We start from the raw sequence: 17,121 nt of genomic DNA, 5'->3' as shown, positions 1-17,121 counted from the left end.
TTCCTTCTCTTCTTCTCTTCTCTTCTCTTCTCTTCTCTTCTCTTCTTTCATCTAAGCTGCCTCAAAGATCAACACAAGAAAGGAAAGAGAGTTCATCGTTTGTTCGTGGCGATCCTTTTTCGTGTATTCAGAATGTCTTTGTCCATATCTGCTGCCCTGAGCAGAGTGGTAGAGGGGTTTTCGGGGCATCAGAAGGCTGGTTTTCCTAACTAACAGGGCACATCTGTTTCACAGAAGGAGCCAATGAGAAGCTGTATTACTCATTTCTCTTGGCCAGACGCTGGCTTGTGTGAAGTGCCTTCAAAACCAACACTGGCGAGGGCCAAGGGCGTTGGTCGATATATGTGTGTGTTCTTGTGTAAGTGTGTGCGCATATGTACGCACGCAAGACACTTTGTTATAAGATCCCAATGTGTGTATGTGTGTGTCTTTGTATGTACATTAAAAAAAATTATTCTGTGGCAATGTATCTATTTATCTATCTATAAAATCAAGAATTTGGAATCAAGCTATTCTTTATTCTCTGTCTTCTAGCTGGCAGTCGGGTGAGCACAGAGCTTCGCTACACCAGGGAGAAGCAGGGAGAGGAGTCGGTATTTACCTCACAGATGCTTATCCAGACCCCCAAAGAAGAGGGCACCAATATTCTTACCCAGGAGGCTTTGCTGGTTCACATGGAAGCCGCTCTGTCTGCCAGCAAGGTTCAGGTGTCGCTGTTTGGAAAGTAAGCAGACCATGGAGATGTAATGTGAATCATTTTCTTGTGTTCCTCTTTTTGTGTCGAAAAGGTTATAAATAAAAATGTATTTTCTTTCTTGTAGATCGTGGGATCTTAACAAAATATGCTATAAATCAGGAGTCCCTATTATAGAAAATGTCATGATTGAAAGGGTAAGTTGACAACGGAAGAAACTGATTTCTAATACATATATTTTTACCTGATTTTTGATGTTTAATCATGTTTCCTTTGTGTTTCCTGATCCCAGATGATTGACAAGCTATTCCCCTGTATGATAATCACCCCATTGGACTGTTTTTGGGAAGGGGCCAAACTACAGGGAGGCTCCGCCTATTTACCGTAAGTCTCAGAATATTCAACCCAATTTTTTTTTTTCTTTTCTTTTTCTGCATATTAAAACATTTCATAGAAAGTCTTGGCTCCCCCTTTGCTGTCATTGCTTCCATCTGACTTGCGTTGCAGACTAGAGCTTTTGGAGGGGTCTGTAACTTTTAACACATGCTAGATGGAGACATACAGTTGGGCTTTCAGTAGTCTGTCAGTGGGTGCTGTGACTGACAGCGGCGGTCAGTAATAGAGTTCTTTTAGGGCCCAGAGAGGGACCGGAGGGGGGTGTCCTGACAGAGAAATTCAAAGAGAGAAAGTGAGAGAGAGAGAGAGCGAGAGAGAGAGAGATGCAGCGAGTGAGCGAGCGAGGGAGGGATGGAGAGAGAGAGGAGATGGCTGCAGCAGCAACTGGATGGTGGGTTGGTAGAACAGAGGGCGGGCAGGCGGCGGCGGCGGTGGTGGTGGTGGTGGTGGCAGGGGAGCCCTTTGGGTCAGACAATGGTAAGCATTCTTTCAGTTTACGAGTGAGTGTCCATCAGTGCAGGGGCCCCGGAGGAGGGAGGGGGGCCGGCTTTGTCAGCTCACGGCTAACACTCGGCATTCTCATGGTAATGCCCCAGGCTCTCAGCTCCCAAGTTGTCCAACAAATAAAATGGGCAGTATTCAAGCCTCAAGTCCCCCGAGAAAGACAGAGAGAGGCTACAAGACAGTTAACAGTGGAGTCTGGGCGTATTTGGGCATTTGTGGATTCAAGTTTTTTTTTCTTCTCCTTTTTTTGAGGACGAAGTTCTCTTGAGAAATTGAGTCACTGAAAGAGTTTTTTTTTTTTTTTGTCGTCAGCGGTGATATTTCAATTGAGTCCTTCGTTTATAAAAGATAGTTTAGATCATAGCAGATGTTTCTTTGCAAAGAGATTATTTGTTTATATTTTGGTCTAGAGCTGACAGCAGCATGTTGCATGACAAGCCAACACGTACAGAAACAAACACAAGTTTCCCATCTTTTGCATCTCCCAGTTGGCTTGTGTGAAAGAACAGCGACAGAGAGGGAGAAAGGTTCTTTGATGATTCACAAGTCCTCAAAGTATTCCTGTAAATCACACCAAATGCTCAACATCTGTTGTTATTTATTAATAGTTTTTTACTCGTTTTCTCACGTGGAGTTGAGGGGAACTTGTGGACACTGAGGCCAGTGTCCGCCGCAGTCAGCTTCCGCTTCACTTCAGCCCTGGTTTTAAGTGCTAATAAAAAAAAAAATTAAAAAAGAAAGAGTGAGATGGAGTCAGAGGAAGGGGAAGAGGGAAAGAGGCAGATTGGGAAAGAGAGTGAGGAAGAGTGAGAGAGAAAACTTGGGAGAACAAAGAGCAGCAATCTATGAAAAAACAAAAGGGCCCAGGCGCAGTTCACTCAAGCAAAAACTAGCTGATAAAGGAGTGTGTCTTTGCGAGCAGCAGCAAAAGGGACCTGGTATGTGGGAATAGGAAAGGAGCTCTCTTCATGAGCTATTGGAGGGAGATTGAACCCACAGTTGAGACACTTTGAGATTCTTTTATTTCCCCTCCATCTCTTTCTGTCTGTCTCCTTTCTTGCTTGTGTCACTGCAGAAAATATCCGTCTTAAACAGTTATTTAACACTGAATCACAAAATCTTGTCATTAATGAAGCATGTCATCTCTTTCTTTTTTTCTTTAACTAAATTTATGGCTCTATTTTATGAAACCACTGCTAAACCAGGAAAACTGTTAAGCTATTTTACACGGTGCCCGCCTTCATTTTCAGCTTTGGAGTTGCTGCACATAAAGAGCTCACTTTAAGTCGTAGCAATCAAGAATATTAAAGTGGGCTGATTCATTTTCTGAAAGATATATACAACAGAAAAGCAGGATATCTAGGTATAAACTGATGCTAAGATGTGTAAAAATAGTGAAGAATAGATTTATTGCTGGTGATATGAAGGAAAATGATACATTTATCCTATGAAGAGGAAGGAGGCGGTACTGGTGAGGCTCAGAAATAGGTTCTTTGTCAGTGAACGTCACACAGCAAATAGCGTTAAAGTCCCCCCTTCCCTTCTTCTCTCATCCCTCACCTATTTCCCTCCCTCCAATCCACTCAGCCTTTCCCCTTCCCTCCCTCCTTATCAAGATGTTTGGGAGGCAGAGGTAATTTTTATGACTCAGTGCAGGACATTGAGGAATGGAAGTGAGCAGGCAGCCACCCTGCCTTTTCCCTGGGCATTGTGGCAGCGTGAAACAGGATAATAAACGCTATTTTATCCTGTATCTGCAGCTAACCTCTCGCGAAGCCCAGCACAACCAGGGAGCGGGAATTAAACTGTACTGAAAGTTTTCCTGCTCAAATTAAACGTGAGCAGGGATGCAAAGCCCTGTAGCCTTGCAGGCACAAAGCGATAAATGTTCTTTTACAGTTTGCTCTTCGAGTTATCAAGTCATAAGTGTGTCTTTGCTCTCCAGGGGTATGCCAGATATCCAGTGGATGAATCTAGATCCAGTCAAGCTGATGGAGGAACTGAGTCAGTTCACTTCACTGGAAGGATTTAAGGAGATGTTGGACAAAGCCCAGGTGGGTCACTGAACTACACGCTGACAGATTTACTGATTGTACTCATACTCATCTACTTTCATACGTTTTTCTATATACTGACACTTTTATAATGTCGTTCAATTCTGTAGGTGGGCCACGCCTACATGAACAGGTCTTGTCTAGACCCTTCAGACCCCGACTGCCCCCTTAGTGCACCCAACAAGGAGAAAGGAGAGGTAAACAATACACAATAAACAACTTCAGTCATTACATACACGAAGCAGCTGCGAGGAGATAAAGAGAGTGACGCTCAGAAGATGCAGATATATCTAACATATTTCTGTGTTTTTCTGTCTGTTCCTCTGCCCTCCTTCCATTCAGAGTCCTGACATTGCTAGGCATCTCCAGGGTGGTTGCCATGGTTTCAGCCGGAAGTTCATGCACTGGCAGGAGGAGCTGATCCTGGGAGGGCGGGTCAAAAACGGCCAGGATACTCTGCTGAGGTGTGTGTTTATTAAGTCATGTAATGAAAGATCCTGACCCTGCAGCTTCAGGTGATTTTACACAGTATGTTCCCATGCTCTTGTCTTATTGGAAGACATAATAGTAAGGGGGCGTTGGGAGTTGGGGTTAGTTGTGTGATCACTGCCAGCCGAACAGGCAAGCAAGTCCACCCATCAGCTTGTGAGCCGCCGTGACTGTGGAATCTGTGTAACCCCTAATAACCCAACAGACACATGCAAGGAATGCCTCGTACTGGGAGGGATCGGTTTCCTGAACGACCCAGGTCCAGGATAGGCCAATTAAAGATGATTGACAGCCACACAAAGTCCCCTCCCACACCCTGCTACACATTTATTGTGTAAGCGACCAAAGAAGACGAAGAAATAGAAGTAGGGAAAAAACACATTTATCTAAAGCTGACACATGTCTCTTCATTAGACGTACTCCAGAGTTTTGTTTTTTTTTCCAATTGACTTCAACTGGATTTAAAAGCATGGCCAATACAAATGGAGTGACAGCATTGGTTCAGAGCCCAGATCATGACCCACACAGGCCCAACAGAGCCTTGAGTGAAAGAGGATTCCAGCCCCATCTGCAAGAGCCACACTTACTCTGGGATGTGATTTATGATCATTTCTTTCATATTTTGAGCAGCACCGCTGCTCACTGTGCCGGTGCCAAGAAAACCTGAGGACATCTGGGATCGCAGCCTGGAGATCAGCAGACAGACAGACTAGATAACACCTGCTTTTGGCTGTTTACATTGGCAGGCAGGCAGGCGGACAAATCCTTGAAGAAAAGGCACCTGCTTTTAGCCATTCACAGCGGGGCACACTCCAATACGAATAAAGTTTAGGGATACCACGAACATTTAAACAGTCAAACGGGATGATTTTTAATGTGCTAGTTGTGAGATAATGATGCAGTTGAGGTTTTAAATCAGCTCCACACACAATAAACCATGTTTAAAGAACGCGTCTGACGTCTCTGATGTGTCCTAAGCTTACATTTGTGTGTTTTGCAGTGCGGAGGCTCTGCAGACCATGTTCCTGTTGATGAGTCCTAAGCAGCTGTACGAGCACTTTAAAGACGACTATGAAATCCATGACATCAACTGGAATGAAGAAAAGGCTACCGCTATCCTCGAGTCCTGGCAGAGGAAGTTTGTGGAGGTGCGATCATATACACACATTTCATGTACATTCAAATGCACACACTTCAACGACAAGCTGGACAGGAGTAGTGTTTGTAACCACCACGAAGACATAGAAAGAGGGTGAGGAAAATGAGGAGGCATTTCCTTGTCCCTATGCAGGCTTGTTTTGTTTTTGTACACACACACACACACACACACACACACACACACACACACACACACACGGATGCACGCGGACGCACACACATGCACAAACACACACACACAAATACATGCACATACGGACGCACACACTGCATGGGACTCATTCTGCAGTGTCTGAATTCCATCAGTCTTCAGCTCCCTCGTACAGCGAATTGCAGGGTAGACTAAGGCAATAGGTATGTGTACGTGTGTGTGTGTGTTTGTGTGTGTGTGTGTGTGGTAGGTCAATCATCTCTCTCTGTCAGAGCCCTAGTTATAGGAACAAGCTGTTGCTGTGATAGCTGACACCCACTATGGTGAGGGTAAGGAGGGAGGGAGGGAGGGAAGTGAGGGACATGTGTAAGAGAGGAAAGGAAACAAAACTCAAACGCAAACTGAGAGAGACGCCGTACTGAACCTCCTCCTGACACATTAAAGAACAAGGACAGATCTTTAAGAGATAGATGATGATGATGAAATGCAAACAGGTAAAAAGCCATGGGTGGGTCCATTCATGGCACTGAGTGGAGGGAGCAGCCTCCTGAGCCATGCGATCCCATCCCTTTCACCTTTGACCTCACAACCTCTGGCATCTGTGCTCATTACTCCTCAGTTGTCATACACACACACACACACACATGCTAGCACATGAGAAACACACATACACATTCATACTCACTCTCACACACGTACACATTTCAAAGGGAGAGGGGTCCGTTTCTTTTTCTTTTAGGGCCCCAAAATATGGGGTTGTAGTAGAGGCTCGGGCCTACCACTGATGGTGCTCGAATGGTGTGTGTAAGATGGTGTGTAACTTCATGGGCAAGAAAAAAATAAGTCTTTGTCTTACTCAGCAGCTCAGACCCGCCAAGGTATTTAGTATGCTTAACTATCAATCTGGGGTTTTCAACATCCTGCGTTTGACAGCCAAATTATAATGGTATAATGGTGACTTTTTGCACAGCTTAATAACCAACTAATGTGTTTCCCGTAGGTGGTCCATCAGAGTATCCCAGCTAACTCCAGCCAGTCCATCCATGCTTTTTCCACCACCACCCTCAACGACATCATGAAATCCTTTTCTGACGTCAGCGTCATCAGGGTGGCCGGAGGATACCTGCTCATGGTGAGCACATTAACCGGTTCAAGTCAGACTAGTAAGTTAATGAAAAATATTTACTGTGAAATAACTGATGTTTAATATGGATGTCCTCTCTCTAGCTCGCCTATGCCTGTGTGACCATGCTAAGGTGGGACTGTGCTAAGTCCCAGGGGGCCGTGGGGCTGGCCGGGGTGCTGTTGGTGGCGCTGTCAGTGGCTGCTGGACTGGGTCTCTGCTCCCTGCTCGGCCTCTCCTTCAATGCTGCCACCACACAGGTACAACACAGAGGACACTTCATACTTTATATTTTATTTGTTTATTTATTTTTTGGTCTTAATTTTTGCTGGTCTTTTGGCCAAAATCTTGATTTAGTGTCCAGAGTTTGATGTCACACACTCATTCTGATCCTTTGTTCTCCATTGATGTGTTTCCCATCCCAGGTGCTTCCCTTCCTGGCACTAGGGATTGGTGTGGATGACATGTTTCTGTTGGCTCACTCCTTCACAGAAGCTGGAAGTAACATCCCCTTCAAGGTACCTTGAAGAGTCTCCTCTCTCCTCTCCTCCTCTCCTCCTCTTCTCCTCTCCTCCTCTCCTCCTCTGTCTGACTTATACCTGTGTTTGTTTTAAAGGAACGGACAGGAGACTGTTTGCGTCGCACCGGCACCAGTGTGGCTCTGACTTCCATCAACAACATGATTGCATTCTTTATGGCCGCTCTCGTACCCATCCCTGCCTTGCGAGCTTTCTCCTTGCAGGTACGTTTTGCACAAAAGCACACACACACACACACACACCCTCACACGCATGCGCGACAGACATAAACACATGTACACAATCGCACACCGAGAGGCCCGAGGCTCCTTTGAAAATGAAAGAGATAACTTAAGAGAGGTGACATTTATACAGAGCAAGGAAAGCCTTTGTTCCCAGTTTTATTGCCGCCGCACCTACAGGGCCAACATTTTTTTGTGTGTGCGTGTCTCTGCGTGTGTCTGTATATGTGCATAAATGTGTGTGTGTGTGTGTGTGTGTGTGTGTGTGTGTGTGTGTGTGTGTGTGTGTGTGTGTGTGTGTACATGTGTGTGATGTGGAATAATCAGAGCAAAGAGAGTGATGAACAGAGAGAAGCAGACAGAGGCAGAACGAGATGGGAAGAGGGAGGGAGAAGTAGATCAGTATATCACTGGCCCCTTCAAGGCGGTTTGCTCTGATGTGTGACTAACTGTGGGTGGTCCGAAACACACAAGCGCACACACAAATACACACACACACACACACACACAGACGGATACACGCTGGAAACCACAGCCAGTTAGAATGTCAGCTTCAGGGCCTGGAGTGAGTGGGGAGGTGGTGGTGGTGGTGAAGGGTGATAGTTTTGCTCAGACTCGCAGCATATATATTCTCCCCCCTGCTTCTTTCTCTCATTCTTTCTAGTAGTTCTTTCTTCCTGGCACTCTTTTCTTTCTTTTCTCTCTCCCTCTTCTCTCTCCCTCTCCCCTCCTGGCTCGCTTAGTATTCCTGGCTGATGATTTAGAGTAAAGCTTTTTCTTTATTTTCTGGGCTGTGGTCTGAGTCAGTCAAAAAAAAATAAAAAAAATAAATGAAGAAGCCCTGACTCTCCCCAGCTGGGTGATGGTGCCTGTAATTTCACATACTGTTCCCTGTCTCTTTCTCACTTTGTTTTTCTCTCTGTTTTTCTCTCCCTAGGCGGCCATTGTGGTCGTGTTTAACTTCGCCATGGTGCTGCTCATCTTCCCCGCCATCCTCAGTTTGGACCTCCACCGACGTGAAGACAAGCGCTTGGACGTCCTCTGCTGCCTGTACAGCCCCTGCTCCGACCGCGTCATCCACCTGTCCCCGCACGAGCTGTCGGACGCCGGAGAGCAGCCGCACACGCCTACAACAGCGACGGCGCACACACACCAGTACGCTGCGGGATCCACCATCACCACCAGCACCCAAATCACCACCACGGTGCAGGCGTTCACTCAGTGTGACGCAGCAGGACAGCATATTGTCACGATTCTACCGCCTACCTCACAGATCTCCACCAGCCCACCTTCCATCATCCTCTGCCCCACCTCCCAGGCTCAAGGTAAATAAAGTTTCATAATTATGTTTTTTGTATTTTTTTTTGGCTTAATTCTTCTTTAAAGTCAGTATTTTAAATGAATCATGATGCACACTAATGTGCTGCTTGTATTTCCTTCTTCTAGCCATCACACCTTCCCCCACCACCACCTCAGTGCCAGACCCCTACGGCTCCCAGCTCTTCACCCCTACCTCCAGCTCCACACGTGACCTCCTGGCCCAGGTGGAGGACTCAAGATCGGGAAAGAAATGCGTCCCACTTCCTTTCCTGCACTGGAACCTGTCCAGCTTCGCCAGGGAGAAATACGCCCCTCTGCTCCTCAAGCCGAAAAGCAAAGCCATCGTGGTGGTCCTCTTCCTGGGCCTCCTGGGTCTCAGCCTGTATGGGACCACCATGGTGCACGACGGCCTCTACCTGACCGACATCGTGCCACGCGACACCAAGGAGTACGATTTCATCGACGCCCAGTTCAAGTATTTCTCCTTCTACAACATGTACCTGGTGACCATGGATGGATTTGATTACGCTCGGTCACAGAGGCTGCTGATCCAGCTGCACAACGCTTTCAACTCTGTTAGATACGTGGTCAGAGACAGCGACAACAAACTGCCTCGCATGTGGCTGCACTACTTCCATGACTGGCTCCGAGGTAAGAATTCGAGCTGAGTAATGTTATTTCCTTTTGACTGAGTCATGTAATAACTTACTCTCTTTCTCCCCCTGAGGGTTTTTTGATAGCGATATCAGAACCCAGCAGAGGGTCCAACAGGTTTTTTCAGGTGTGCTTTTCACTAAGAACAGGAGTTGAATGGGTGTGTGTGCAGGGGTGAGAATGTGCGAAGGGTGAGTGAAAGTTCAGAGTTCAGTCACGCAGTTTACCCCCATCCACCTGGAGCTCAGGGGTGGTGGAGTAGATGGGTTGGGGTCGTAGGTTATCTTTGCATGTGTGTGTGTTGGTGTGTGTCTGTGTGTGTGTGTGTGTGTGTGTGTGTGTGTGTATGTGTGTCCTCAGGCTAGAACATGTCAGGGGCCCAGTCAGGAGGAAGTAATAGCTAACAGGTCAATCAGAGCCAGCTGAAAAAGAAAAAGGAAAGAGAGAGACGGAAAAAGAAATGTGATATTTCATATTGTCAACATCACTGCCCACATAGACAGTCACACAGGAAAACAGCTATAATTTTATGATGATGGAAATCATAATATTTATAAATGACAACCACAATAATCCCTTCTCTCCTGTGTGTGTTTTACACGCAGGTCTTCAGGCTGCGTTTGATGCTGACTGGCAGGCAGGCAGGATTACCGCTGACAGCTATCGTAACGGCACAGAGGACGGAGCTCTGGCGTACAAACTCCTCATCCAGACCGGCTCCAAGAAAGAGCCTTTTAACTACAGCCAGGTATGTCCAAGAGCTGCAAAGAAAAAAAAACAAAAAAAAAACAACAACTTTAAAACAGAATCCACATGTCCTGTCCATGACAAGGTGTGTGGCATTGCAGACAAGTAAGCTATAAGCTGTCTTTTTACCATTCAGTCTGACAAAAACCCAATCATTTTTTTCTCCAGTTGACATCCCGTCGGCTGGTAGACGCAGAGGGTCTGATCCCCCCGGAGGTGTTTTACATTTACCTGACAGTTTGGGTCAGTAACGATCCTCTGGGCTACGCTGCCTCCCAGGCCAACTTCTACCCCCATCCCAGAGAGTGGATTCACGACAAGTATGACACTACAGGAGAGAATCTGCGCAGTAAGGGTCTAATCATATATGAACGATTTTAGCCAGAGTGGATTCACCCGAAAATGACTTGTAGTATGAACATGATAACATCTCAAATCTCTCTTTGCAGTCCCGGCTGCAGAGCCCCTGGAGTTTGCCCAGTTCCCCTTCTACCTGAACGGCCTTCGCCAGGCCAGCGACTTTGTGGAGGCCATCGAGAGCGTGCGTGCCATCTGCGACGAGTTTAGCCGCAAGGGTGTGTTCAACTACCCTAACGGATACCCCTTCTTGTTCTGGGAGCAGTACATCGGCCTCAGACACTGGTTCCTGCTGTCGATCAGCGTGGTGCTGGCCTGCACCTTCCTGGTCTGTGCGATTCTCCTGCTCAACCCCTGGACCGCAGGCATCATTGTAAGCCAACAATCAGTTTCCTCAAAAAGTCTTCATCGTGTCCCTACTCCTCCTCACCCTTCCTTTTGCCCCTCTTTTCCATTTTTGTCTTACCTTTTCGTCCTCATCCTACGTCAACAACATCATTACCCCCTTCCACCATCTCTTCTTCCTCTCACTTTCTTCTCACCCTTCTCAGCACAGCTCAATAACGCTGTCTAGGGGGGCCCCTTTTTCTCTGTGGAGGGCCAGTGCGCACACACTCACACACACACACGGGGACCTTTGTCATTCTAATGTAGGCTGGGCCAGCCTTAGAAAAGGAAATGCAAAGGAGCAAGAAAGGCTTTGCCCTCCTGAAGCCTCTACCTCCAACTCCCTCGCAGCTTTTGTCAGAGGGAGAGGGAGAGACTTGGGGACAGGACAGATCTGCCCAGTTGCGACCTTGGCCTGCTCAACCCATCCATCAGGGGTGTGTGTTGTGTGAGTGTGAGTGTGTGTGTGTCTGTGTGTGTGTGTGTGTGTGTGTGTGTGTGTGTGTATGTGTGTGTGTGTGTGTGTGAGAGAGAGAGAGAGAGAGAAAGAGAAAGAGAGAGAGACAGTCTGAGTGTGCAGTGTTTGGAAAACATTTCACACACAAGCTGGTGGGACCGGTGGTCCTTAAGGGCCCCCCAGACTCACACACACATACACAAATCCACATATCCCTGACCGTTGGTGGGGGTGGAAGGGGAGAAAGCGCTTGAAAGTGTTAGCACAACAACCAGTGCCAGTTTTCAGTTGGAATGTATTTCATTAAAGCAGCACTGATTGAGACAGCAACACAACCCAATCTCCTCAGACACAGAGAAGATGAGAGAAAAGGAGAGAAGAAGGCATCCGAGGAGAGAGAGAGAGAGAGAGAGAGAGAGAGAGAGAGGCACAGCTACATGCATGCATGGTTTCCAAGCATCAGCCCTGCCTGTGAAGGTTTCACCCAGCCTGTATGTGGTTGGGCAGTAAAACGGCTTTTATCATTTCCAATTTAACCATGCCCCAGCTCGTAGCCCCTGCTGGGATCAAAAGCTCCCTTTGGCCAGGAACTGTTTTCTCCTCCTTGTTTGCTAAGACTCGCTGTTCTTGTTTGTATTGAGGTTTACAGTAACATCGCACATTTTCTACTCAGACATTAGTCAACTGAAACACCATGATACTGCATTGCGAAGATGTTACGTTAAAAAATGTTGGAAACAATAAAATGTGCGTTGCAGGCTGCTATCATGTGGAAAAAAAAAGAGGATTTGTCTTCCACAAACAAACGGAGGTACATACATTTGGTGTGATAGGAGTGACAGAGTATCCACACTGTGTTGTCTCAGGCGCTGTCAATCATTACAACCACCTAAAGGAAGGAAGAAGAGTAAGATAAGGAAGGGAGGGGTAGGGGGCTCGTATACCCTCAGGGTGGGTAATTTGATGCCATGTAGTTGAGAGCCTGAGCACAGGGTCAAAGATTGTGTGGGGTGAAGCAGCAAAGGGGCTCAACTCAGTCACTAAAGAAAGACACATTCACTTTTATTGTTTTTTTTTTTTTTTTATGCTTTTATTTGTTTTACCAATTACTTTGCTTGTTTCCTCATCCTCCTACTGCTTCTCACGTATTGGCAGTTAAAAAAAACGATTTCCATGTCTCCCCTTCAGGTCTTTATCTTGGCCATGATGACGGTGGAGTTGTTTGGCATCATGGGTCTGATCGGCATCAAGCTGAGCGCCATCCCCGTGGTCATCCTGATCGCCTCTGTGGGCATCGGAGTGGAGTTCACCGTTCACATTGCGCTGGTGAGTTAGAGCACGCACATGGAAATACCTACTGTACACAAACATGTGACCACATAAGAATTGCAATATGAATGAAAATCACAAGTGTACAGCTAGTTTTATGTGGATTTGCATACCCTAGGGAAGAATTACATTTAACCTGTGATACTGCTTTTTAATTACTGAGTGCATGCATACTTTTTCTCTGTACAAGGATTTGTAAACATTTTATAAAGCAATAGGCTGCAGCCTTTTGCAAAGATCTTTAGTTGCACAGACTCCTGTGGCTTCATGCCTGAAATGGAAAGTGATTAAGGTAAAATAAGTGTGATTAAAGATTTACTAGGGAACTTTTGGCTTCCTGGTTCATGCTGGCAGCTCTCTAGCACAGTGTACTGTCTTGTAGCGTAGTGATCCCCAACAAAACCAAAGACAGGAATTCTGAAGCGTGCCAAGCTCGGCCGCAAGCACAACTTTTGTGTGATCGGCAAGATTTCCAACTCATTTCTCTTCCCCACCTCCCCGTCTGCCACAGGGCTTCCTGACAGCAATTGGCAACAGAAACAAGCGCTCGGCGGTGGCTCTGGAGCACATGTTTGCCCCGGTGGTTGACGGAGCGATCTCCACGCTGCTGGGCGTTCTCATGCTGGCAGGGTCAGAGTTTGACTTCATCATGAGGTGAGATGCTTGCGTATGTACGTCTGTTTTTCGTGTGTGCAGCTCTGTATGTATGCATTTGACAAGTTGTGCTGACGTGGTGCTCACGTGTGAGAGAGTGACAGTGCTCGCTTTGGCAGCAGTGGTGTCTACACCCTCCACGGCCCATATGTTACCTTAACAAGGAGCAGTGTTGTTTTGGTTTTACACCACTGGTGTGTGTGTGTGTGTGTGTGTGTGTGTGTGTGTGTGTGTGTGTGTGTGTGTGTGTGTGTGTGTGTGTGTATGTGTGGAGCCAGTTGTCTAGCCTTACTCAGGGATGGAAGGAAGCCTTCTGGGGGATCAGGGGTGCATGCAGGTGGAAATGTTATACCCCTATTTATGCACACACACACACAAACACACACACACACACACACACACACACACACACACACACACACACACACACACACCCACACACACAGTGACAAATATACACCTGGTTCTGTCACTCTGGGCACACACACACACATCCGTCTCCCCAAACTCAGAACACAACAAATGGGGAAAACATCAAGGGTGTGTAGCAGCTGCTCGTAAACATGGAAGTGTTCTGCTACCCACTGGGTGGTGTCTCTCTCACACTCGTTCTCACTGATTCTTTCACACAAACACACACGAGGGAATCTGTAAAAATTCCTATCATCCGTTTGGCATTCTCTCCCTCCATGTTAGGTGCCGTAATAAAAAGTGGAGCTAAATTTGAACTGCTCAGCCAGTCAGATGGTGTGTAGCCCACCAACCAAATATCACTCCCCTGATGTGTGCGGCACAATTTTTGTGTGTGTGTGTGTGTGTGTGTGTGTGTGTGTGTGTGTGTGTGTGTGTGTGTGTGTGTGTGTGTGCGCGCGTGCAAGTGTAAACTGTGTATATATGTATATGTGTGTGTGCATGTGTTTTCTACCACTGTTTCATGGTCAGAGTGGAAAAAAAGGCGAATAGCTCGATGTTTTTCAGCCGAATGTGGTCTCGGCCCAAACCCGAAACCACAACCTTGAGCTCACAGACTGCAACAGGCCTCCATGACATAAAAAGCTGAGTTTTTCTGCAGAAACAGAGACAGAGGCAGAGAGAGGAGGAGAAGCACTCTGAGGCTGGCTTCCTCGCAGGCATATGAAGTCCTGGTGGGTGGGTAGATGATTATTAGATGAATGGATCCTCCACGATGTTGGATTGGAAAGATAAAGAGGTGTAAATATGTAGGGGTAGAGAAAAACTGAGAACTAAGAGGAAGTTGGATTGGGATTAAGGGAGTCATTAGAGAGCATTTTCAGCATCTTGTTTTTCTTCCATTCTCCCATGGTTGTGAGAGAGATCATTTTCAGAGAGCAGGGTGAGAAAGAGACAGAGGGGTCTAGTATCTCTGTTGGAGGTCTTGTTTAGCTGTAGCTGTAGCTGTGGTCGGGTGAATGGGGCAAGCCAGAGCTGGCTAGCTGGGGAGTAGCATAAATATACTGCTGTAAACATCTCCTGGCCTTGTAATGCACTGAATAAACAGCAAGACTAATTCAGCTCTGCTCAGAGTCCTCTCTCACACACATACACTTGCGCAGCATGCATTGCACACACATGCAGGCCGCACATGTGTGCGCACACAGACACACGTGCACTCACACACACAGGAAAAATACACATATGTACAGGCATGTAAACACTTACGCTCTCTTACTCACACACTCATACACACACGACTCCCCAGGCCCTGACAACGAATGGAAAAGATTACAGTTTATATAAACAACAGAATTCCTAACAGTGAGACGCTGTTGGAGGTCCCACCAAAGTCTCACTCTCTCTCTTTCTGTCTCACTATTCCCTTGTTTTTTTTTTTTTTGTTTTTTTTGTTTTTCTTCCATGTACAGAAGTTAAAAGTGTAGTTTTGAGTAAAATAAGCGAGAGAGTCCAATTCTGCGCCATGAAAACAAAGATGACCTGTTTGTGATTTCAGCGCCTGCTTGTGAACGTGCTTCAGTTCGATGATGCGCGCCAATTCAATATCTGTGTGTGGTTTAAAGACAGCCATGGTTGGAGCAGACTGTAAGAAACTGAAAATATCTCCCTGAGGTGTTTTGTCAAAGCTGGTTAAGATGACATGCGCTATGCTTCTGATGAAGGAGTAAAACAAGGACAGCGGTTAAAGAGGGAAGGGGAAAACATGTTAGAAAGAGCGGTGGGCTGAAATTGGTGCAAAGGGTTGTGAAATCACACCCAATACGCAATCCATGAACTTTTTCCTGAGGAGTGACCTGTGTCAAGTGAAGTAGTAGTAATAATTGTAGTAGTCGTCCATTCAGAGGAGAGGAGCATGTTTCCAGAACACTCCGCAGCTATTATCCCTGTCCTTGTTTGCTTTTCTTTTTTTTTTCATTCCAACAATCANCCCCCCCCCCCCCCCTTCCTCTTTCTTTTTACCTCTTTAAGTCTGGCTGGTGGTTAGCATCTCACTGTCTCTCGCTTTCTGCTTTCTGTTAGTGTTTAAGTGGAGTCCTCTCTAATTTTCTTGGGGAGCGCTTTCTTGTGGCCTGCCTCCACCCCTGGCCTCCTCAGAGCTCCACTGAGATGCACGCACACACACACAAAAAAAAAAAAGCACACACACATACACACACAGTGTGAGTGAAAAACAGAGCGAGAGAAAGTCTTGTAGCAGCAGCAGTGGAGGCATCAAAGCATGTTTTAGTTGGACTGAGTGGGGAATCAGATTTGCACCCCCCCACACACCCCCCACCCCCCCATTGCCTTTGATACACAAACACTGGGCTTTCCCTGACTTCTTCCCCTGAGCTACTTCCCTTCCTCATGTGCCAACTATGTGTGTGTTTGGAATTGTGCACGCGCATCCGTGTGTGTGCATGTGTGCTCTTGTCCATATCAAACATCAGGACACCGTGGTCTGCGGTCTTGCCCCCATTTTTTTTGGGTCACATTTTAAGAAAAATTAAACAACAACAAAAAAATGTCAGAGATTAAATGTTTTCCACTTTGTGTAAAAGTGTCCTGCGTTTTGCTGAGACACTTAATCCATCTGAGTTTGAACCAAATCCCAAAAAACTTCAAGATTCAAAAGAAAACAAGATTTAATGGATTGTGGCTCTGTGTGACTGTGAGTATGTGCACATTATGCACTTTCTGATGCATGTGTCTGTGCAATCCAGCTGATGCAGGCAGTAGGCCGGAAGAGGAGGGTAGGCAGACCTGTTCAGTGTAAACACAGAGGTGTTTTGGTATTGCCTGACCTCAACTAAACCGAGTTAACAATTAGCAGCTGCTGCTACTAACAAGAAAGGTGTGGTCGCTCTCATTGATCTTTCTCGCCATATTTCACCTTCACTTGTTGTTTCAGTGAGGTAAACGGAGGTTACAAGATGCTCCCAGCGAGCTTTAATCTGAAACCGGTTCTTTCTAGTGCTGAATGTGGCTTTTTAGGTTCAAGTTCAAACTAACATCCCTCATCTCTCTCTCTCTCTCTCCCTTTCAGGTATTTCTTTGCTGTGTTGGCCATCCTGACTGTGTTGGGGATGCTGAATGGCTTAGTTCTTCTGCCAGTCCTCCTCTCCATGATGGGGCCTCCAGCTGAGGTCACCCCTGTTGACAATGCCAGCCGCCTGCCCACGCCTTCCCCCGAGCCCCCACTCCCCCCACCCATGACTCACCATGGGTACTACACGGGGCACCACAACCCAAGGTCATCTCATCAACAAGTGTTTTCGGAATCGTCTGACTCGGAGTATTACTCTGAGATGACCACCACGTCAGGGATCGGGGAGGAGGATTATAAGTACTGTGACCGGAGCGCGTACATTACATCGCACACCAGCGTTCCACCTGCTACATCTCACATCCTGCTGGAAGCCAGCAAGAACCCC

The 17,121-nt window shown here is 46.7% G+C and overlaps 1 protein-coding gene across 1 annotated transcript in view; it reads left to right on the top strand.

The window, feature by feature from the left end:
- ptch2 (patched 2) overlaps positions 1 to 17,121 on the top strand; it is a 31,194-nt gene that overhangs the window by 11,157 nt on the left and 2,916 nt on the right. Inside the window, exons 3-20 of the mRNA XM_022754980.1 lie at positions 535 to 724; positions 822 to 891; positions 987 to 1,078; positions 3,540 to 3,648; positions 3,759 to 3,845; positions 3,991 to 4,112; positions 5,138 to 5,285; positions 6,447 to 6,578; positions 6,674 to 6,829; positions 6,995 to 7,087; positions 7,186 to 7,311; positions 8,267 to 8,633; positions 8,776 to 9,300; positions 9,909 to 10,051; positions 10,219 to 10,399; positions 10,500 to 10,780; positions 12,440 to 12,577; positions 13,092 to 13,234. Coding sequence (XP_022610701.1) covers positions 535 to 724; positions 822 to 891; positions 987 to 1,078; positions 3,540 to 3,648; positions 3,759 to 3,845; positions 3,991 to 4,112; positions 5,138 to 5,285; positions 6,447 to 6,578; positions 6,674 to 6,829; positions 6,995 to 7,087; positions 7,186 to 7,311; positions 8,267 to 8,633; positions 8,776 to 9,300; positions 9,909 to 10,051; positions 10,219 to 10,399; positions 10,500 to 10,780; positions 12,440 to 12,577; positions 13,092 to 13,234 — 3,103 coding nt within the window. The remainder of the gene's footprint in view (positions 1 to 534; positions 725 to 821; positions 892 to 986; positions 1,079 to 3,539; positions 3,649 to 3,758; positions 3,846 to 3,990; positions 4,113 to 5,137; positions 5,286 to 6,446; positions 6,579 to 6,673; positions 6,830 to 6,994; positions 7,088 to 7,185; positions 7,312 to 8,266; positions 8,634 to 8,775; positions 9,301 to 9,908; positions 10,052 to 10,218; positions 10,400 to 10,499; positions 10,781 to 12,439; positions 12,578 to 13,091; positions 13,235 to 17,121) is intronic.

The sequence above is a fragment of the Seriola dumerili genome, unplaced genomic scaffold (assembly GCF_002260705.1).
Source record: "Seriola dumerili isolate Sdu_G_001 unplaced genomic scaffold, Sdu_1.0 BDQW01000226.1, whole genome shotgun sequence".
Classification (NCBI taxonomy): Eukaryota; Metazoa; Chordata; class Actinopteri; order Carangiformes; family Carangidae; genus Seriola; species Seriola dumerili.
The sequence above is the reverse complement of the archived record's forward strand: the minus strand, read 5'-3'. Positions and strand labels throughout refer to the sequence as shown.